The 24,722-nt window shown below is 38.0% G+C and overlaps 1 protein-coding gene across 1 annotated transcript in view; it reads left to right on the top strand.

Moving 5' to 3' along the window:
* The window catches only part of LOC121387741 (shiftless antiviral inhibitor of ribosomal frameshifting protein-like), a 28,761-nt gene extending 9,001 nt beyond the window's left edge, over positions 1 to 19,760 (top strand). The window contains exons 4-8 of the mRNA XM_041518943.1: positions 311 to 354; positions 6,673 to 6,810; positions 16,559 to 16,659; positions 17,478 to 17,692; positions 18,891 to 19,760. Coding sequence (XP_041374877.1) covers positions 311 to 354; positions 6,673 to 6,810; positions 16,559 to 16,659; positions 17,478 to 17,692; positions 18,891 to 19,126 — 734 coding nt within the window. The 3' untranslated portion in view covers positions 19,127 to 19,760. The remainder of the gene's footprint in view (positions 1 to 310; positions 355 to 6,672; positions 6,811 to 16,558; positions 16,660 to 17,477; positions 17,693 to 18,890) is intronic.
* The last annotated feature ends 4,962 nt before the right edge of the window (positions 19,761 to 24,722 follow it).

Genomic DNA, 24,722 nt, shown 5'->3' on the forward strand with positions numbered 1-24,722 from the left:
GTTGTGTCTTCAGTTAATCAAACAAACATTATAACCATTGTTGTGTCTTCAGACAAATCAATTGCACAACAGGTTTTTTTTTAACAGTCTGTTGTATATCTCTTTAAATTTAGCTTCATGAAATATTAGCGTCTTAAAATATGTATGGCCTCGCTAAATTCGCTAACCTTTTCTGAATTTCAGTAATTTAAGTACTGAGTGTATAATCAAAAGTTTATTAATTAGTGGACACGTATTATAACTAATGATCAATGATAAAATTCCAATCAAGTCCCAGAACATTGTACATTCATTATTTGTAATGTTCTAGGGAGTCCAGAAGAGGTGAGACAGCTGCTTCATGGTCGCGATGAGGTATGTACATACAGAATACTACATGAGTGGCTGTTAATTAGATACCAGGGGACAATATTTCAAAATCTTAGAAATCGTTTCACTTGAGTTTTACTTAGGTAATCGATTATTCAGTTACGTGATAGTAACAGATGAGTGAGACCTACCTAATTGTAAAACACTTCAACTATGGTTCTATGCCACATTGGTGGTTCAAATGTATTAAAAAATAAACTGATTTTCAGTTTGACTTCTGATAGGGTACTTTTAATTTAAAAACATAATTGTTCCCCACGTAACCAATTGGCGGTTCACATTATTTTAAAGTTGTGTAACCGACATGCAAACAGAAAAACGGTTCTCTTGAAATATTATGCCCTAAGATACTATTTATCTTAAGGTTTGTTTTAAAACATATCTAATGAGTAAAATCGAGTTTGATTCATTTTTAAGCAGTGAGTAATAAGATACATGTAATTGGTATCTACTGGACTCCAATATTGTAATCAATTTGAGGTTTAACTCACACATCACAAAACAATCTATTTCGGACATCCTTATATTATTGGATGGTATGGCTCTGGTGAACGGTCGTCACCGTGGAACATCTAACATGATATTTATCTACAATGATCATATCTCTTACAATACATGGTAATGGATCATATCACTTACACTACATGGTAGTGGATCATATCTCTTACACTACATGGTAACGGATCATATCTCTTACACTACATGGTAGTGGATCGTATCTCTTACACTACATGGTAGTGGATCATATCTCTTACACTACATGGTAGTGGATCGTATCTCTTACACTACATGGTAGTGGATCATACCTCTTACACTACATGGTAGTGGATCGTATCTCTTACACTACATGGTAGTGGATCTTATCTCGTGCACTGCATGGTAATGGATCGTATCTCGTACACTGCATGGTAATGGATCGTATCTCTTACACTACATGGTAATGGATCGTATCTCTTACACTACATGGTACTGGATCGTATCTCTTACACTACATGGTAGTGGATCGTATCTCTTACACTACATGGTACTTGATCGTATCTCTTACACTACATGGTAGTGGATCGTATCTCTTACACTACATGGTACTGGATCGTATCTCTTACACTACATGGTAATGGATCATATCTCGTACACTACATGGTAGCGGATGATATCTCTTACACTACATGGTAGCGGATTATATCTCTTACACTACATGGAAATGGATCGTATCTCTTACACTACATGGTAATGGATCATATCTCGTACACTACATGGTAATGGATCATATCTCTTACACTACATGGTAGTGGATCATATCTCTTACACTACATGGTAATGGATCATATCTCGTACACTACATGGTAGTGGATCATATCTCTTACACTACATGGTAATGGATCATATCTCTTACACTACATGGTAATGGATCATATATCGTACACTACATGGTAATGGATCATATCTCTTACACTACACGGTAATGGATCATATCTCGTACACTACACGGTAATGGATCATATCTCTTACACTACACGGTAATGGATCATATCTCGTACACTACACGGTAATGGATCATACCTCTTACACTACATGGTAGTGGATCGTATCTCTTACACTACATGGTAGTGGATCTTATCTCGTACATTGCATGGTAGTGGGTCGTGTCTCGTACACTGCATGGTAATGGATCGTATCTCTTACACTACGTGGTAATGGATCGTATCTCTTACACTACATGGTACTGGATCGTATCTCTTACACTACATGGTAGCGGATTATATCTCTTACACTACATGGTAATGGATCGTATCTCGTACACTACATGGTAATGGATCATATCTCTTACACTACATGGTAGTGGATCATATCTCTTACACTACATGGTAATGGATCATATCTCGTACACTACATGGTAGTGGATCATATCTCTTACACTACACGGTAGTGGATCATATCTCTTACACTACATGGTGATGGATCACATCTCTTACACTACACGGTAGTGGATCATATCTCTTACACTACATGGTAATGGATCACATCTCTTACACTACACGGTAATGGATCATATCTCTTACACTACATGGTAAAGGATCACATCTCTTACACTACACGGTAATGGATCATATCTCTTACACTACATGGTAATGGATCATATCTCTTACACTACACGGTAATGGATCATATCTCTTACACTACATGGTAATGGATCATATCTCGTACACTACACGGTAATGGATCATATCTCTTACACTACATGGTAATGGATCATATCTCGTACACTACACGGTAATGGATCATATCTCGTACACTACACGGTAATGGATCATATCTCTTACACTACACGGTAATGGATCATATCTCGTACACTACACGGTAATGGATCATATCTCTTACACTACACGGTAATGGATCATATCTCGTACACTACACGGTAATGGACCATATCTCGTACACTACACGGTAATGGATCATATCTCTTACACTACACGGTAATGGATCATATCTCGTACACTACATGGTAGTGGATCATATCTCTTACACTACACGGTAATGGATCATATCTCTTACACTACATGGTAATGGATCATATCTCGTACACTACATGGTAGTGGATCATATCTCTTACACTACATGGTAACGGATCATATCTCGTACACTACATGGTGTGTGAGAAAAATGTTTCATAAAAAGTTAAATTGTTAGAATCTTGCACTTCTTAATCTGCCTCAGGTGGGGTATAACCCAGTGGTAAAGCACTCTTGATGCGCGGTCAGCCTGGGATCAATCCCTGTCAGTGGGCCCATTGGGCCAGTTCTCGTTCCAGCCAGTGTACCACGACTAAAGTAGTGTCGGAAATAGAATGAAAATGATTTTCGTCTATTATTTCTTTTATATTAAACTGACAAGTAAATATTTTGTAAATATCTATTTAATGATACTCCACCTAATTTAGCATTTACTTGTTTGGGCTCTCATTGATGTACAAGGTGGTGTTTACTCTTGAAATTCAAAGAAAGATGTCATGTGATTTGTGCACTTTATTGGAACAGACTATAACAAATTTTAATGTCAATGTCATTGCTGTTGCAATATTTGATGGACCGTCTCTGATGACGGTTTACCCCTATCCCTCTCCAAAACAAAATAGTTGTAGACATTTATAAGTAACATTTGAGCAAAACTGTCAATAACCATTCTGAGTGTGTGATCTATTATACAGGTATTAAAGGTGCTGCCTCAATATTGCACGACAGCTATTGAATATTTTTTTTAATTAAAATTTGCTTTAAAATTTAAAGACTACACCTTCAACTATATGCCCACAAATGATTATAATGAAATAGTTTTATCTACTAGTATATGCTCACATATAACTTCTAATATAGCATCTTTAAGTGGTTGCAAAATTGAGTACATTTTTAATGTACTTATATTGAATTTATATTCACTAAATATGCTGGTCATAAGTAATAATTTATGTTGCAGTTCAAAATACTCAGTTAACTTGCAGTTTTAAATTAAAAGTTTAAGGGTAAATGAAACTGACACATGTCGATCAAATTTTCTTTATAGTTTGTTCCAATAAAGTTCGCAAATCACCTGTTTACCGACATCTTTCTTTGAATTTCAAGAGTAAACACCACCCTGTACATCAATGAGAGCCCAAACAAGTAAATGCTAAATTAGGTAGAGTATCATTAAATATATATTTACAAAATATTTACTTGTCAGTTTAATATGAAAGAAATAATCGACGAAAATAATATTTATTCTATTTCCGACACTACTTTAGTATATGAAAGGCCATGGTATGTGCTATCCTGTCTGTGGGATGGTGCATATAAAAGATCCTTTGCTACTAAAGGAAATATGTAGCAGGTTTCCTCTCTCAGACTACATTGTATATGTCAGAATTACGGAATGTTTGACATCCAATAGCCGATGATGAATAAATCAATGTGCTCTAGTGGTGTAGTTAAACTAACAAACTTCAACTTTTTCTTAATCTGCCCCTTGGTAGATGTTCTTGTCTTTTTAGAACAGACTGCAGGCGCGGATACAGAGGGGTGCCGGGGGTACACCCCCTTCTCAAGTTCAAGTGCCCTTTATTTTTATTTTATTTTTATTTTTTTAATCAGTTTCTAAACAATTCAAACCACGATCATATTACTACAGTTCTCGTGATTCCACAATCTACTCTTTACAAATCCTTACTTTCTCTTAAATGCGATGCCACGTTCGTTATTTCCGAATTCACAGTTTCATATAAAGAAATATATGTGTTTATCGCGATCATTTCAAAACAGTGAATTATTTCATAATGCCTTCAATGCAAAGTCAATGCCATAATAAACTGTCTCTACAAACGTGGAATTGACATAAGCAAGGCTAGAGGACAGTCGTATGACGGTGCTGCATGCCTGTCTTCATCTAAAGTCGGCGTTCAGGCTCGTATAAAGTCAGTGTCACCACGTGCTCTGTACACACACTGCAACAGACAGGTGTTAAATGTGTCTATCGCATCAGCATGTACACTACCATCAATTCGAACAATGATTGACAGCATAAACGAGGTTTATTGTTTCACCCAATTCACCCAAACAGCAAAATTGTTTTGAATTGGTCCTTAACAATGTAGACAACACACCTTCAGTAACGAGGTTGAAAGGTCTGCAAAACTCGATGGGTTGAAAGGCATACTTGCTATGAAACATTCCATGAGCTGTACCTATACATATGTCAGTGCCTTGAGCCGACTGTGAGCCCTTCTGATTATTACACCAACTGGTCATGGGATAGACACAGCCAGGTTAAGACGCAAGGCCTTTTGTGGACACTGTGCACATTCAGCCACATCACTGCCTTCGTCATTGCTAAGAACAGCATGCATTTTGTGAAGGCCATTCCATCAAAGTTGCAGAAAAATGGATTAGATGTATTTGAAGCATATTGCATAATTGATTCAACTAAATCAAGGATACATCAATTAAGATTGAATGTTGATAAAGAGTTCCAAGATTGGTTCAGTGATGCAGTGCTAGGGTTGAAATGCCAAGAGTTGTTGGTCGACAGATTCATCGTCCAAATATGCATGCAGGCAGACCAATTGAATATTTCAAGATGAATGTGTGCATACCATTTCTGGACCACATGTGTAAGAAAATGGACACAAGATTTAATGCAGACAATAGGCCTGGTATGGACCTATTCGACCGTATCCCTTATGTGATACATTATCCTTCTGGCACGATGATCTCCCCACACCAACAGCATTAAAGAACTAACTTAAAGACTGGGCAAATCATTGGAGATCAGTACCATTTAATGACATCCCAAACAGCCTGCTTAAATGCTACGAAGCAGCTGATGCCGACCAATTCCCTAATATTCAGGTACTGTTGAAAGTAGGCTGTACTCTACCTGTTGGCAGTGCTGAGGTATATCATTCTTTCTCATGTTTTCAGAAACTGAAAATATACATGAGAAATACGATGGGGCAAGAGCGACTGTCCAGCCTAGCTCTGATGAATATACATCATAGTGTTCACGTTGATGTAGATACCGTATGCAAAGAGTTTGTAAAAAAGCACAACAGACGACTTTTCCAAAAAAGTATACTTTTTGAATGAGTTCATCTGATTGGACCATTCTATTTTAGTGCACCGAAATTCTGATTTGTATTCTACATAAACCCCAATATGACAACAACATTAACTATTGGGTGTCCAGCAGTGGTAAAATAAATCTGAATGACAAAACCGTTATCACTATCAAAACCGTATATCTGCACACATCAGTCGAAGGGATATATTGACAAGGTCGTGATAGTTTCCATGAACCACTAATTATTAAAATTAATATGGGCAACATTATCCAAACTACAGAACTGAAGTAACAGATGTATTTGAAAAATCGTCGGTATATATATTGGTCCGACAAAATAAAAAATTAAGTACTGCGTGAATGGACAGATAATTCCTTGCATGTCATGGAATTCACAATGGACTGGTTTGGACTTTGTCTAGTGAGATCCATGATGATGCTTCAGCGTCAAGTTCGATTACAAGATGTCTTGATTATCTACACGAAACATGGGATTAACAAAGCAAGTGACTGTTTTAAAATTAATATGTCTGGCATTATATACTTACACCTTGGAAATATCATTCCAAAACAGTTCTTCTATTTATACTCCAAATGACATTTCAAACTATGTATATTTATTTATTTGCCCTTTTTATCCAGCACCTCCTCCTTACCAAAACCCTGCATTCGCTTCTGGACTGGATCATGTTTTCATTTCTTTTTTTGATACAGAATTTTGTCCGAGACTTGCGGAGGGACAGTGTGATAGTGGGGACTGCTTTAAACCTGAACATCCCATTCTCAGTGCGGCAGTTTGCCTGTGGGCCGTGTGACCAGTCCTGGTGGATGAAGGTACCGAGCAGGAAAGAGGTAAGGAGGACTACCGCAGACGAGAGCCATAAGCATACAAAATGAGAGAGAGGCGGAACAAAGCGCTTGCTTCATGTGCGGTCAGTCTCTCGTTCCAGCCAGTGCACCACGACTGGTATACCACAGGCCATAGGATTTCAAATTTCATGGGAAATACTTTTTTCATTTCTATGCCTTGTGATCATGGGAACCCATCGAAAACGGTTTTTAAAAACATAATTATATACATATTAGTTTTGTTGAATAGTTCTACTCGAGTTAATAATCATAATTATATACATATTAGTTGTGTTGAATAGTTCTACTCGAGTTAATAATCATAATTATATACATATTAGTTTTGTTGAATAGTTCTACTCGAGTTAATAATCATAATTATATACATATTAGTTGTGTTGAATAGTTCTACTCGAGTTAATAATCATAATTATATACATATTAGTTTTCTTGAATAGTTCTACTCGAGTTAATAATCATGGGAAACAAAATGTCGGTTCTGTGATTTTACCGACAAGCTACCGTGAAATCCGAAGGCCTGTATCAAATGCCGTGGTATGTGCTATCCTGTCTGTGGGATGGTGCATACTAATGGAAAAATGTAGCGGGTTTCCTAAGACTATGTCAAAATTACCAAATGTTTGATATTCAATAGCCGATGATTTATAAATCAATGTACTCTAGTGATGTCGTTAAACAAATCAAAACTTTAACAAGATGGGATCAGTGGGGGCAATTGCCTCTCAGGCTCTGGAGAAAATCCTCAAATTCGGACAAAAACGATACAGATATTCAAGCAAAATTAGTTAGTCTAAAACATTTTCTAACCCCAGTATCAGTTAAAGGGACATTCCCGAGTTCACTGCGTTGTAAGATGTTTCCGACTAATAAAATATTTCTACGATTAAACTTACATATTAAATATATTTTCTTGTTTAGAATATCACTGTCTGTGTATTCAATGTGTTTCTGGTCGTCTTAATATTTGTAAGAAGCACAAACTGGATTTTGTCTAGGAAATAAAATGAAATTTAACTTAGTACAAATATTAGAACGACCAGAAACACGTTTAATATACAGCCACTGATAATGTATGCAGAAAAATATATTTGATATGTAATTACAGTCGTCAAAAAGTCTTTGTTAGTCGATAACATCTGAAACATTGCAGCAAACTCAGGAATTTCCTTTTAATCCATGTAAACATGTGTAGTGATTCGTATGCAACTATATTATATAACTATTAAATAAAGTTCCATATTAGTTTTCCTGTGGAAAAAGAATAGAAAATATATTGCATACTAGATTACGACATGGATGTAGCCCTTTAAAACGCCGATTTGTACAGATGTGGACTTACCACAGACACTTCATGTAACTGTGGATACAGATTAGAAAACAATATCCATTTTTTCTTACAATGTAAACAATATGAACAACAGAGACGGATTCTATGTAATTCCTTACAGCTTTTTCAACCAATAGATTTACAATTACTGTTATATGGTAGAAGCACATTAAGCGATGCCAATAATAAAGAAATATTTACTTATGTTCAAATATATATTAAAAAAACCTCATCGTTTTGATTAATAAAGTATTATTTAAATTACCATAAAGATTATTTGTAAATGTGATAGCGAATTTAACTGCATGTGATGTACTATTTGTGTAATCTGTTGTATCATATTTGTTTTTCTTTCCTTCACATTATTTTGTATATAATACATTTCCGTACACTGGTTATCCTTGAATGTATACATGTAGTTTATATTTACAGCTATGTAATATAGGTCGCCAAGTATATTGTATGATTATAGAAGAGGGCCTCGTAAGTTGTCAAACTTGTGCCCAATTCTTTTGTTCTTTGTACAATAAAATATGTTTTCAATCAATATAACTGTTAGGCAGTAATGCTAGCATAAATAAATGTAATTATTCAGGTTCGGTCATTTTCATTTAATATGGGCAAACATCCGCCTGTGTCCCACTAAAGAAATTGGAACCCATACATATAGGCCTACATGTTGGAGAGAGCCATCAGCTTGGCTAAACGTTACTTAAGATACTCTGCTCAGCTGTTAGCTGATAGGAATTTCACTTCACACTAGTGCTCAGCTGTTAGCTGATAGGAATTTCACTTCACACTAGTGCTCAGCTGTTAGCTAATAGGAATTTCACTTCACACTAGTGCTCAGCTAGTTTGCTCACAACTTTAACAATGACACCACTTTGTTTTGTTTAACGACACCACTGGAGCACATTGATTAATTAATCATCGGCTGTTGGATGACACCACTTTGTTTTGTTTAACGACACCACTGGAGCACATTGATTAATTAATCATCGGCTGTTGGATGACATCACTTTGTTTTGTTTCACGACACCACTGGAGCACATTGATTAATTAATCATCGGCTGTTGGGTGACATCACTTTGTTTTGTTTAACGACACCACTGGAGCACATTGATTAATTAATCATCGGCTGTTGGGTGACATCACTTTGTTTTGTTTAACGACACCACTGGAGCACATTGATTAATTAATCATCGGCTGTTGGGTGACATCACTTTGTTTTGTTTAACGACACCACTGGAGCACATTGATTAATTAATCATCGGCTGTTGGGTGACATCACTTTGTTTTGTTTAACGACACCACTGGAGCACATTGATTAATTAATCATCGGCTGTTGGATGACATAACTTTGTTTTGTTTAACGACACCACTGGAGCACATTGATTAATTAATCATCGGTTGTTGGGTGACATCACTTTGTTTTGTTTAACGACAGCACTGGAGCACATTGATTAATCATCGGCTGTTGGATGACATCACTTTGTTTCGTTTAACGACACCACTGGAGCACATTGATTAATTAATCATCGGTTGTTGGGTGACATCACTTTGTTTTGTTTAACGACACCACTGGAGCACATTGATTAATTAATCATCGGCTGTTGGATGACACCACTTTGTTTTGTTTAACGACACCACTGGAGCACATTGATTAATTAATCATCGGCTGTTGGATGACACCACTTTGTTTTGTTTAACGACACCACTGGAGCACATTGATTAATTAATCATCGGCTGTTGGGTGACACCACTTTGTTTTGTTTAACGACACCACTGGAACACATTGATTAATTAATCATCGGCTGTTGGATGACATCACTTTGTTTTGTTTCACGACACCACTGGAGCACATTGATTAATTAATCATCGGCTGTTGGGTGACATCACTTTGCTTTGTTTAACGACACCACTGGAGCACATTGATTAATTAATCATCGGCTGTTGGGTGACATCACTTTGTTTTGTTTAACGACACCACTGGAGCACATTGATTAATTAATCATCGGCTGTTGGGTGACATCACTTTGTTTTGTTTAACGACACCACTGGAGCACATTGATTAAAAAATCATCGGCTGTTGGGTGACATCACTTTGTTTGGTTTAACGACACCACTAGAGCACATTGATTAATTAACCATCGGCTGTTGGGTGACATCACTTTGTTTTGTTTAACGACACCACTGGAGCACATTGATTAATTAACCATCGGCTGTTGGGTGACATCACTTTGTTTTGTTTAACGGCACCACTGGAGCACATTGATTAATTAATCATCGGCAGTTGGATGACATCACTTTGTTTTGTTTAACGACACCACTGGAGCACATTGATTAATTAATCATCGGCTGTTGGATGACATAACTTTGTTTTGTTTAACGACACCACTGGAGCACATTGATTAATTAATCATCGGTTGTTGGGTGACATCACTTTGTTTTGTTTAACGACAGCACTGGAGCACATTGATTAATCATCGGCTGTTGGATGACATCACTTTGTTTTGTTTAACGACACCACTGGAGCACATTGATTAATTAATCATCGGTTGTTGGGTGACATCACTTTGTTTTGTTTAACGACACCACTGGAGCACATTGATTAATCATCGGCTGTTGGATGACATCACTTTGTTTGTTTAACGACACCACTGGAGCACATTGATTAATTAATCATCGGCTGTTGGGTGACATCACTTTGTTTTGTTTAACGACACCACTGGAGCACATTGATTAATTAATCATCGGCTGTTGGGTGACATCACTTTGTTTTGTTTAACGACACCACTGGAGCACATTGATTAATTAATCATTGGCTGTTGGGTGACATCACTTTGTTTTGTTTAACGACACCACTGGAGCACATTGATTAATTAACCATCGGCTGTTGGGTGACATCACCACTGGAGCACATTGATTAAAAAATCATCGGCTGTTGGATGACATCACTTTGTTTTATTTAACGACACCACTGGAGCACATTGATTAATTAATCATCGGCTGTTGGATGACATCACTTTGTTTTGTTTAACGACACCACTGGAGCACATTGATTAATTAATCATCGGCTGTGGATGACATCACTTTGTTTTGTTTAACGACACCACTGGAGCACATTGATTAATTAATAATCGGCTGTTGGATGAATCACTTTGTTTTGTTTAACGACACCACTGGAGCACATTGATTAATTAATCATCAGCTGTTGAGTGACATCACTTTGTTTTGTTTAACGACACTACTGGAGCACATTGATTAATTAATCATCGGCTGTTGGGTGACATCACTTTGTTTTGTTTAACGACACCATGGAGCACATTGATTAAAAAATCATCGGCTGTTGGATGACATCACTTTGTTTTGTTTAACGACACCACTGGAGCACATTGATTAATTAATCATCGGCTGTTGGATGATATCACTTTGTTTTGTTTAACGACACCACTGGAGCACATTGATTAATTAATCATCGGCTGTTGGATGACATCACTTTGTTTTGTTTAACGACACCACTGGAGCACATTGATTAAAAAATCATCGGCTGTTGGATGACATCACTTTGTTTTGTTTAACGACACCACTGGAGCACATTGATTAATTAATCATCGGCTGTTGGATGATATCACTTTGTTTTGTTTAACGACACCACTGGAGTACATTGATTAATTAATCATCGGCTGTTGGATGACATCACTTTGTTTTGTTTAACGACACTACTGGAGCACATTGATTAATTAATCATCGGTTGTTGGGTGACATCACTTTGTTTTGTTTAACGACAGCACTGGAGCACATTGATTAAAAAATCATCGGCTGTTGGATGACATCACTTTGTTTTATTTAACGACACCACTGGAGCACATTGATTAATTAATCATCGGCTGTTGGATGACATCACTTTGTTTTGTTTAACGACACCACTGGAGCACATTGATTAATTAATCTTCGGCTGTTGGATGAATCACTTTGTTTTGTTTAACGACACCACTGGAGCACATTGATTAATTAATCATCAGCTGTTGGGTGACATCACTTTGTTTTGTTTAACGACACCACTGGAGCACATTGATTAATTAATCATCGGCTGTTGGGTGACATCACTTTGTTTTGTTTAACGACAGCACTGGAGCACATTGATTAATCATCGGCTGTTGGATGACATCACTTTGTTTTGTTTAACGACACCACTGGAGCACATTGATTAATTAATCATCGGTTGTTGGGTGACATCACTTTGTTTTGTTTAACGACACCACTGGAGCACATTGATTAATCATCGGCTGTTGGATGACATCACTTTGTTTTGTTTAACGACACCACTGGAGCACATTGATTAATTAATCATCGGCTGTTGGGTGACATCACTTTGTTTTGTTTAACGACACCACTGGAGCACATTGATTAATTAATCATCGGCTGTTGGGTGACATCACTTTGTTTTGTTTAACGACACCACTGGAGCACATTGATTAATTAATCATTGGCTGTTGGGTGACATCACTTTGTTTTGTTTAACGACACCACTGGAGCACATTGATTAATTAACCATCGGCTGTTGGGTGACATCACCACTGGAGCACATTGATTAAAAAATCATCGGCTGTTGGATGACATCACTTTGTTTTATTTAACGACACCACTGGAGCACATTGATTAATTAATCATCGGCTGTTGGATGACATCACTTTGTTTTGTTTAACGACACCACTGGAGCACATTGATTAATTAATCATCGGCTGTTGGATGACATCACTTTGTTTTGTTTAACGACACCACTGGAGCACATTGATTAATTAATCATCGGCTGTTGGATGAATCACTTTGTTTTGTTTAACGACACCACTGGAGCACATTGATTAATTAATCATCAGCTGTTGAGTGACATCACTTTGTTTTGTTTAACGACACTACTGGAGCACATTGATTAATTAATCATCGGCTGTTGGGTGACATCACTTTGTTTTGTTTAACGACACCACTGGAGCACATTGATTAAAAAATCATCGGCTGTTGGATGACATCACTTTGTTTTGTTTAACGACACCACTGGAGCACATTGATTAATTAATCATCGGCTGTTGGATGATATCACTTTGTTTTGTTTAACGACACCACTGGAGCACATTGATTAATTAATCATCGGCTGTTGGATGACATCACTTTGTTTTGTTTAACGACACCACTGGAGCACATTGATTAAAAAATCATCGGCTGTTGGGTGACATCACTTTGTTTTGTTTAACGACACCACTGGAGCACATTGATTAATTAATCATCGGCTGTTGGATGATATCACTTTGTTTTGTTTAACGACACCACTGGAGTACATTGATTAATTAATCATCGGCTGTTGGATGACATCACTTTGTTTTGTTTAACGACACCACTGGAGCACATTGATTAATTAATCATCGGTTGTTGGGTGACATCACTTTGTTTTGTTTAACGACAGCACTGGAGCACATTGATTAAAAAATCATCGGCTGTTGGATGACATCACTTTGTTTTATTTAACGACACCACTGGAGCACATTGATTAATTAATCATCGGCTGTTGGATGACATCACTTTGTTTTGTTTAACGACACCACTGGAGCACATTGATTAATTAATCTTCGGCTGTTGGGTGAATCACTTTGTTTTGTTTAACGACACCACTGGAGCACATTGATTAATTAATCATCAGCTGTTGGGTGACATCACTTTGTTTTGTTTAACGACACCACTGGAGCACATTGATTAATTAATCATCGGCTGTTGGGTGACATCACTTTGTTTGGTTAACGACAGCACTGGAGCACATTGATTGAAAAATCATCGGCTGTTGGATGACATCACTTTGTTTTATTTAACGACACCACTGGAGCACATTGATTAATTAATCTTCTGCTGTTGGATGAATCACTTTGTTTTGTTTAACGACACCACTGGAGCACATTGATTAATTAATCATCAGCTGTTGGGTGACATGACTTTGTTTGGTTTAACGACACCACTGGAGCACATTGATTAATTAATCATCGGCTGTTGGGTGACATCACTTTGTTTTGTTTAACGACACCACTGGAGCACATTGATTAATTAATCATCGGCTGTTGGGTGACATCACTTTGTTTTGTTTAACGACACCACTGGAGCACATTGATTAAAAAATCATCGGCTGTTGGATGACATCACTTTGTTTTGTTTAACGACACCACTGGAGCACATTGATTAATTAATCATCGGCTGTTGGATGACATCACTTTGTTTTGTTTAACGACACCACTGGAGCACATTGATTAATTAATCATCGGCTGTTGGGTGACATCACTTTGTTTTGTTTAACGACACCACTGGAGCACATTGATTAACTAATCATCGGCTGTTGGGTGACACCACTTTGTTTTGTTTAACGACACCACTGGAGCACATTGATTAACTAATCATCGGCTGTTGGGTGACACCACTTTGTTTTGTTTAACGACACCACTGGAGCACATTGATTAACTAATCATCGGCTGTTGGGTGACACCACTTTGTTTTGTTTAACGACACCACTGGAGCACATTGATTAACTAATCATCGGCTGTTGGTTGACACCACTTTGTTTTGTTTAACGACACCACTGGAGCACATTGATTAACTAATCATCGGCTGTTGGGTGACACCACTTTGTTTTGTTTAACGACACCACTGGAGCACATTGATTAACTAATCATCGGCTGTTGGGTGACATCACTTTGTTTTGTTTAACGACACCACTGGAGCACATTGGTTAATTAATCATCGGCTGTTGGGTGACATCACTTTGTTTTGTTTAACGACACCACTGGAGCACATTGATTAATTAAACATCGGCTGTTGGGTGACATCACTGTGATGCAGTTTTCAGCTGAGATCACACTTGCTCTGCACACAGTGAGAATTCTGCCACAGGTGGACAAAAATATCAAACAACAGACCTGTAGGAATGATATCTGGAGTGGGGGAAGGGGCACAATCTCTCGTGAGGGACCACAGTTATTAGTGAGGGACCACAGTTATTAGTGAGGGACCACAGTTATTAGTGAGGGGACCACAGTCTCTAGTGGTGGGGGGAGGGGCACAATCTCTCGTGAGGGACCACAGGTATTAGTGAGGGACCAGCGGTATTAGTGAGGGACCACAGATATTAGTGAGGGACCACAGTTATTAGTGAGGGGACCACAGTCTCTAGTGGTGGGGGGAGGGGCACAATCTCTCGTGAGGGAGGGACCACAGGTATTAGTGAGGGGACCACAGTCTCTAGTGGTGGGTGGGTGGGTGGGGGGGTGATGCAAAAGCCAAATTAAACATTTCAAGGTTGGCATGTTTGTACATGTACTTAATTTGGGCTTGGTTATTTTCGGAATGCGTGTTTTCGGCACAACTTTTATCGCCTTGACCTTGGTACAGTCTAAAGCCCAGTTTTGTTTTGGTTTATGTTGCATTTTGTTCTAACACTTTACTGTTCAAATGTGTAGATACATTATATAAGAATTGTTTCTCATTTTTTAGGAATTTATCGATGTATAAAATTCACAATGGTATAAAATCGCGTAGCGTAGCGAAGCGATTTTATACTACATTTGTGACTTTTATACATCGATAAATTCCTAAAAATGAGAAACAATTCTTATAATTCTTATAATTATAATTCTTATAATTACAAACAGTACAAGAAGTGTACCTTAAAACACTCAAAAATAATTTCTTTCGTCCTTACCGTCAACCATGTTCTGTAAATAAGCGTAGGAATACATGTATACATACTACTGGAAATTGTCCGTCTAAAAATAAAAATAAGTATTGAATCAACAAAAACAGTGTATATATCTTTATTTTAACTTATATATATAACATGAATATCTCATCCAGTTTCCCTTATTTTATTAATCGAGAAAACAGGTCACTTCCTTGTTCTATTTTTAAAACGATCACCGAACTGGGTCATTGGGCTTCTCGCCCATCCAGCTAAAAAAGTTCCAATCGATCTTGGTCTTCCGTGATGACGTATTTTTATGAGGTTTATGGAAGGATAACGCTTGGTTTTTTTAGTGACGTCAGCCAATCAGAATACAGTAAATCGTATAAATTCGGTTTGTAATTATATGCATTTAGCACCACAATACTGGTTATAAATTCATGCTAAATATGTATCTTTTTTAATCCATTTTATCTTCTGTAGGTAGTTTATTTAGTTCTGTTTCTTTTAATTAAAAATTTGAAAATATTACATTTCTATTGTATCTTGTTTATAAAATCTTGTATTTGTAACATGTAGTTAGAGGCCTTATTATAGACCTTTTGTTTAATGACCAATCTTAAAATCGCTTAAGTATTTAATGGTAATAATATTGTTTAAATTAAATCTTTATTTACATGTGTTTCCAGGTAGCGACATGTCATAGATGCAGAACGAAGTATGAGCCAGTACCACGGGATCGTGAATGGGGTTGGGCCGAGTTCCGTTGTGTGTGTGGTAATACCTTTGGGTAAGTGCTTTATTGGTAATATGGGATTACTTCTGGGTTTTCTCTTGATGACTGCATGTATAGACATGTATGTTACACGGAACATGTGTAATCATGAATTATATATTATTTTCTTTGTAAATACCTTTTTCTATTTTTATAACTATGACTTTTATAAGCCCGTCTTTGATGGGTTGTGTTAGAGTATAGCATTGTCCATCCATCCATAAACATTTTGTTTTTGGAGCATATATCTCATGTATTACTGCACATTAAACGAACTCCTTGTGTGGGCCATAGCTTGCTGATAATTTTATTAGGGGATCATCAAACCTTGCATGTAAGAATAACTTGGGATGGCGCTGTGTTGCGTCAGCTAGGTCAGTACGACCTACGCGTACATGTACTTTTGAAAGGTGTATCATGTATCCCACCAGTACTCTTGTCTTTGTAAATACATGTATCAATGGGATTTTTTCTTTGTAAATATGTGTCGGTAAGATTTTTTTTATAACTAGTTGGCTGTGATTTTCTTTATAACTCTTGTGTCAGTATGATTTTCTTATAACTAATTTGGGTTTTAATGTTATTTTTTTTACGAATAGGTGTGAGTCTGATTTTTCTTTTTGACTAGCGGTCAGCGTGATTAAATTTCTCTGTCAGTAGGTGTCTGTCTGAATTTTTCTATTAGGTGTATGTTTGAGTTTTTAAATATAAATAGAGTATGTATGATTTTCAACTAGTATCCAAAATCACATCAGTGTATGTTAAGTGTAGACATACAAATATGACAAGATTATTTCTTTTTGATCAGTCAGTTGTTTTTATCGTAATTTTAGGGGCTTTGCTCAGATGGGTGTTGCCAGCAACTGCTATCGTTGCAACGTCAAGTGCCCCCCTAAGCGAATTCTACCGCCGACCAAGCGAACGAAACCGCGGTCGAATGCACAACACAGCTGTGACGCGCCTGACTGCTTCAGCCACAGACTGGCGATGATGGGACCAGGAGGGTTGAATCGGGGTAGAGGTGCCAGGTGGACTGGTGTTCAATCTCGTGAGTACACAGCCAGAAATCTCAAACAGAGATAAAAACTTAACATTTACTGACTCACCCTAGGTGACTGGTGTTCTATCTCGTGAGTACACAGCCAGAAATCTCAAACAGAGATAAAAACTTAACATTTACCGACTCACCCCAGGTGACTGGTGTTCTATGTCGTGAGTACACAGGCAGAAATCTCAAACAGATAAAAACTTAACATTTACTGACTCACCCCAGGTGGCTGGTCTTCTATCTCGTGAGTACGCAGGCAGAAATCTCAAACGGATAAAAACTTAACATTTACCGACTCACCCCAGGTGACTGGAAATTGTCGAGGAAGAGTATAATTTAAATCACAATTTCTGATCGTCACAAATAACAACATACAACGTATGATTAAAACAATTATTGCCGTATAAATGGTGTCTACAGGTACAATGTACCTGTTTTGTATCCTCGAATTCTTTCTTTGTTCCCATTTCATTTGTGATCTTAGTGGTAGAACAAGATCGATCTCTCTTAATCTTCAGCCAATGACCCATAACTAATCCATTAAAGGCTGTTGTATGTACTGTCCTATCTACGCCTATAAAACATATCTTGCAGCTTTCTCGATAGGAGTATTTAATTGGTATCTTTGTCTTTGTCGATAAAATGTCAAAATAACCATATGTTAAAAAACAAATAGCTGTAGTTTAAAAATATGCCGTTAAAGAAATATTTCTTATTCCTTTTTTCTTTTCATTTATAATGTACAATTAAAAACATTGATTGCATTAAGGTGAGGGGGATCATCAAATAATTATGTCTTTTCGTTCTTCGTGTAGGATTAGAAACACCCTCTGCAATATAACTGTTGCCTTACCGACATTCATTTAGAATCCTCTGTACATGTTTTCTTCTTCTGATTCCTTCAGCCTGGGCACCACAACTGGTATATCGAAGGATGTGGTATGTGCTATCCTGTCTGTGGGATGGTGCACATAAAAGATCCCTTGCTACTAATGAAAAAAATGTAGCGGATTTCCTCTCTAAGACTATACATATATGTCAAGATTACCAAATGTTTGACACCCAGTAGCCTATGATTAATACTTTATATCGATGTGCTCTAGTTGTGTCGTTAAAGAAAGTAAACTTTTCCTTTATAACTGTTCTCTTAGAGACATGCATTTAGATTCTTCTGTATGTGTTTTTCTTCTGATTTCAGCGTACGCCCTGCGTGGCCAGATCCGGTGCTGTCACCCGCGGTCTCTGCGAGAGAGTGGGAAGCGAGTCCTGTACCCGAGCCAGCGTCACCACAGCACGGGCTCCACGGTGCGCACGTTCCTCACGCAGGACGACCTCATCTCGGTGACGGGGAGCTTCGTCAGCACCCTCACAGACATCAACGAGGACGATGGGTCGGGGGAGTCTAACGTGGCCAACAGCGAGGGCGAAGGTTGATAAGAGGACGTTGTCAACGTATATACGTTTACCCGTAGTTCTTCCCACAGGGAACGTCTTATTTCATACTATGAAATTTACTACAAATTGTTTATTTCTGAGTGGATTGTTTTTTTAATTGCACACAAAAATAGTATTTTTTTATTATTTCCAAAACACTTTCACTTTTCTTCAAACCAAATTCAAATTATTTACACACACACAAAAAAAGAAATTTTTGTAGGAGGATTGAATGGACTATAGAGTACTTTGGAAAGCTGGGTCGGGACGTAGCCGAGTGGTAAAGTGTTCATCTAATGCGCGGTCGGTCTATGATCGATCCCCGTCGTGGGCCCACAGTAAACCTAACAATATCCATGCTTGATGAACAGTACCCAGAGACATTATGGACACAGGTATGCACCGACGGTTCTGCAACAAATGCTGTGAAAAATGGAGGGGCTGGGATATACATCAAGGACCCAACTGAAAATCGGGAGGAGGCACATATTTCTACAGGGAAACACTGCACAAACTATGTTGCAGAGGTTGAGGCTCTCATTCATGCTGCCAACATCATCAGCACTAGAGAGGAAAACTGCCAACAAGCTATCTTCATGACAGATGCCACCGGCCTCGGTGGCGTCGTGGTTAGGCCATCGGTCTACAGGCTAATAGGTACTGGGTTCAGATCCCAGTCGAGGCATGGGATTTTTAATCCAGATACCGACTCCAAACCCTGAGTGAGTGCTCCGCAAAGCTCAATGGGTAGGTGTAAACCACTTGCACCGACCAGTGATCTATAACTGGTTAAACAAAGGCCATGATTTGTGCTATCCTGGCTGTGGGAAGCGCAAATAAAAGATCCCTTGTTGCCTGTCGTAAAAGAGTAGCCTATGTGGCGACAGCGGGTTTCCTCTAAAAAAAACAGTGTCAGAATGACCATATGTTTGATGTCCAGTAGCCGATGATAAGATAAAAAAAATTAATGTGCTCTAGTGGCGTCGTAACAAACTTTACTTTTCATAACAGATGCCCGTTCTGTCCTCCAGGCTCTTGAAAACAGCAAGCTTGATAGACTGTAGGGCTTGAGCAGTGTCAACCAAATCGTACTGCAATGGATCCCTGCTCACTGTGGCATACATGGAAATGAGAATGCAGACAGACTAGCTAAAGAACAGGGGGATAATTGGGTAACATATGAATAGATGAAAACCCCATATTAAATCACTCTACAGACATAACAAACTAACTGATGGTTATTTCCAGCTAACTCGGCATGACCAGGTGATCATGTTCGGACTAAGGACTGGACACAATAGGCTGAACCAGCACATGCATAAGAGGTTCCGGCTTGTACTCTCTTAAATGTACTCCTGTAGAGAAGCAGAACAGATGACCGAACGTGTCATCTAAGACTGCACAAATGTACAGCAGCTGAGGGACACTGTCTGGACAACTACAACAACACTCGAGAACAAGCTCTACTGCGCCAACAGTGATCTACAGAGGACAGTGTTATTCATAGACACATCTAGCCTATAGAGTTTATAGAGGGGTATCGAGTCATGCTCCCCCGGAAAATATATTTTAAAAAGAAGAAAATTTGCTTGAGCTGGAAAGGTTTTCGACCCTCAAAACCTTCCCCCTGCACACATGCTTGCCGCATCCCTCGTTACAATGTCTTCAGGGCTCTACATTAAGTACCAAGATAACTTGTCCTGTGGGGCAAATGTCTCCTCGTTTCCACTTGTCCTGTCTGAAATATGTATGCCTGACCTATATGTTTATAACCTTGGGTAGTGAAAACAACACCATGACCATATGAAAAACCTGCAATAACAATAATACATTTCTTATAGACGTGTTTAAATAATAATAATAATAATAATAATAATAATAGAGATGTTCATTCATTCATTCACTCATTACAAACATCTGCATGCATATGTATATAAAAACATATTTCATACATTTGTCTTATATCATCTAAAATATAGCATAGTCTGGTAATCAATATTCAGTTCAGATATGTTACTATAAAACATTCACTTACCAGACATCTCGTACTAGTTTGCACTAAAATTCTCATGTGAAAATATATATAGTTATCTTTGACTTTGCAGTCGTAGACTGAAGGATGTTGTTCAAATAAAAGCAGAACAAAGAATGAGATCAGGTGTGGTTAACTTGGCGGGAACAGGTGGAAAAATACCCAGCATGTAGTGCTACTGTCCTAAGCGTCACTGTATTTAGTCAACCTGTCACTAATTACATGTGTCACCAAATAGTATAGTAACAACTCAATATCCAGTCTAAATCAACCAACCGATAACATAACCCTCACTATTAATATACAAACTGGAATAAGGTAAGTGACTAACTACAAACGATCAATACCCCAAATATCTAATTAATAATATATTTAATGACAAAACTACACTTGGTTACGTGTTAAAAGGTGAAGCAATACTTGCCTCTGCCGGACAGCAACTACTCTCGAAACGACCTGCCACCAAAACGAAAGATTTAAAAATTCCATTCTTAAAATTAGAAGTGCTATTTTTATCTTGCTGGAGAAGACCCTATATTAACGTGCACATATATTTTGCTCTCTTTTTGTACTGCTCCAACCCCTCGTGGTCCATCTGGATGTAAAATGGAACTAGAATGAAAATTGTAAACAAATTGTTCAAAAGAAAATTGTTCAAAAGAAAGGGCACTTGGATTCGGTTTTGTCCTGAATAAATATGGCAGTTGTGGACAGTTCGCGAACATTTGTTTCTTCCAACAGGAAGTGATATTATAGAACAGGAAGTACCCCAACAGCGCCCTTTTTCAAGATGTATGAGACGGCTAAGCAGAACTCGAGTGTTAATATTTCGAAGATGCATAATACAGTCATTGTGATCAAAGCTGTGTGTATACTGACGTCCAAAAGAAACTTTATAAGGTTTGAATTGTATTATAGAAAACACAAAAACAACGGAACGGTGAGATATTCTTCTTCGTCGTCGTACGCTCAGATAGGGACCGCAGTGGCTCGAACAAAAACTGCTGTGTTCCGTAGGTTCTCCAAGTGGCCAAAGAGGTTCATCTGAAGGCCAGACTGCTTTTCTCTGGTTCTGGTAGGTGGGACAATGTTGCAGGAAATGTTCCACAGTCATGGATGTTGTACCACTCTGGCAGGTTCCACTGTTTCCAACTCGGAATTTGGTATACATGTGGTAGTTGAGTCTACAGTGGCATGTTCTCAGTCGCATCATTATCAGCTGGTCTTCTCTTGATAGTTGGTAGTAACTGTCTCTGCTGTTATGATCTGGGTGTTGAAGGAGCCACCGTCTCTTGTACGTGCGCTTTACAATGGCCCTCGTCTCCTCATTGGTTATTTGTAGCTCTTCTTGGACCATTTTCCCTCCTTCTTTTGCTAACTTGTCTGCTTCCTCATTACCGGGAATGTTGCAGTGTGATGGTATCCATTGTATTGTTGTTTGTCCAACTGTGCAGCTCAGTACAGAAAGAGTAGAAGCAAGTTCATTTAGGTCTTTGTTTTGGGGGTCTTTGAGAGCTTGGAGTACAGAGAGAGAGCATCAGTGAATATGACCACTTTCCTGTGTGTGAGCTCCATATTGTTGATCAGCTTTGTTGCAGCAATCATCAGGGCTTCTGATTCTGCCTTATAATTGGAGTATTTTCCTGTTGCCCATCTTTAAGTTTGAATTGAATTCCCCCACCGCCATTTCTGGTTGCTTCTTCTGCTGATCCATCGGTATATGCATGTGCCCACTGGTCTTGGAGGTAGGCCTGGTGCATAAACTCTATGGTAAGGCTTCTTCTTTCTATTTCTGTCTGGGTTTCCTTCTTGTGAATCCCTGGTACCGTCTCTATGATGTCAGGAAACTTGTGTCTTTCCGTGCTGGGAGCAGTGTGTTGGGATTTTCTTTATCTTATAGTTCATGAGCTCTCTATCTGTTTTTTTATCATCCGCGCCTGGTGGATGAAACTTTTCCGCTTGGTTCGGCTCTTTGTTGGCTTTTTCATTCTCTCATGTATTGGGTGTTCCTCCAAACTTCTCAATTTGGAAGCCTGTATGAGAGTTTTGATGTCTCGCCTGTCTTCAAGGGGCTGGAGTCCAGTTACTGTGTTTAGAGCTTGTATGGGTGTTGACTTTATGGCTCCAGTGATAATGCGTGAAGCTTGATCTTGAACTTTTTTGCAGTTTTGTTGAAGTTTGTGTTCACCGCTGTTCCCCGGGATGTTATTCCATACTCCATTACTGGTCTGATATAGCTTACATAGAGGTGTTTTTTGGATGCTATAGTCTGCACCCCAGGATGTTCCTGAAAGGTGAGATAAGAAAGTATCATGAGGTTCCACATATAAACGTCACAATGCACTTCGTGATACATGCAAAGTGTTTGTACGGTGGTTTCGAAATTGGTTCTTTTCGAGTAGCAACACTATTTATTAAATTATTCACATTTCATGTATGTAAACTTTCTTTTGGACGTCAGCATAGTTCTACTGCTGTTCAGGTACGGCGGAAGCAAGTAACATTGAGGGGGAGGGGGCCTGAGTGAGATCGAGGTCGCAAACAACAAGGTTTTAGGGGGGGGGGGTGTTTCATCGTAAATTAAAAAATAGATGTTCTGAAATGCAATTTTCTGCATTGTACAAGGAACATTTATCTCTGCCTTAAGATTTACTACCAATAATGTTTTTTTTTCCCCCCCCCCCCCCCCCCCCCCCCAGCTCTGCCATGCCTGTTTTGTACTAATCAAGTTTGTAATGATTATGTACTTCATACGATTATATGTTCAATGTTTTATATACTTAAATATATGTAGGCTAATATATATTTTATGATATTATATTTTTATTTTGAACAATATCACCGCTATGTATGTTTGTTTTTCACTGATCAAAAGTAGTGTTTTATTAAGTGTCATATTGGTTGTTATTCATAAATAATTTAGCATTTTTCGTCTTTTCTTGTTGTTATCATAGTACTCGGGAGGGTGGAATTTATTCTTTTAAATACACAGAACGAAAAACAAAAACGATGTGTGACCAGGAAAGCTTGCTTGAATCTCAATTGAATATATACACGAAAACAAAAGAAAGAAAATGATTAAATTACTTGAGGAACAGTTACTGCGCCGATTGACGTAACTTGTAACGAAAACAACTGCGCAGTATTGTTTGCGAACTCGTCAAACATTGGTTATTTCCCTTAGGCCGTTCAGTCATTCTTGCTTTGCGATTTGGTTATTTTCATGTTTAAAAAATATCATTTCAAATTACGCACAATGGCAGCAAACATTAGCTATCCCTATTATAATGACATAAGTTGACCAATATGCTTGAATTTTCTGTTAATACTGGATGAACTAAAATCTGTTAAATAACCAACTATCAGTTATTGATTGCATTTTACTTTTTAAATACAAATGAGCCCTTGTTTTGAAAAATTGGTGTAAACTCCTAACAATCCCAGGATACCCCTGCCCATACGACCGTCTAGCAGTTAGGGTGTACCGTGATAGGTGTTACAGACATGGGTGCATATGTCAAGAGATGCGTACCGTTTTCAATCTCATCTCATTTTTATTCAGAT

The sequence above is a fragment of the Gigantopelta aegis genome, chromosome 2, assembly GCF_016097555.1.
Source record: "Gigantopelta aegis isolate Gae_Host chromosome 2, Gae_host_genome, whole genome shotgun sequence".
Classification (NCBI taxonomy): domain Eukaryota; kingdom Metazoa; phylum Mollusca; class Gastropoda; order Neomphalida; family Peltospiridae; genus Gigantopelta; species Gigantopelta aegis.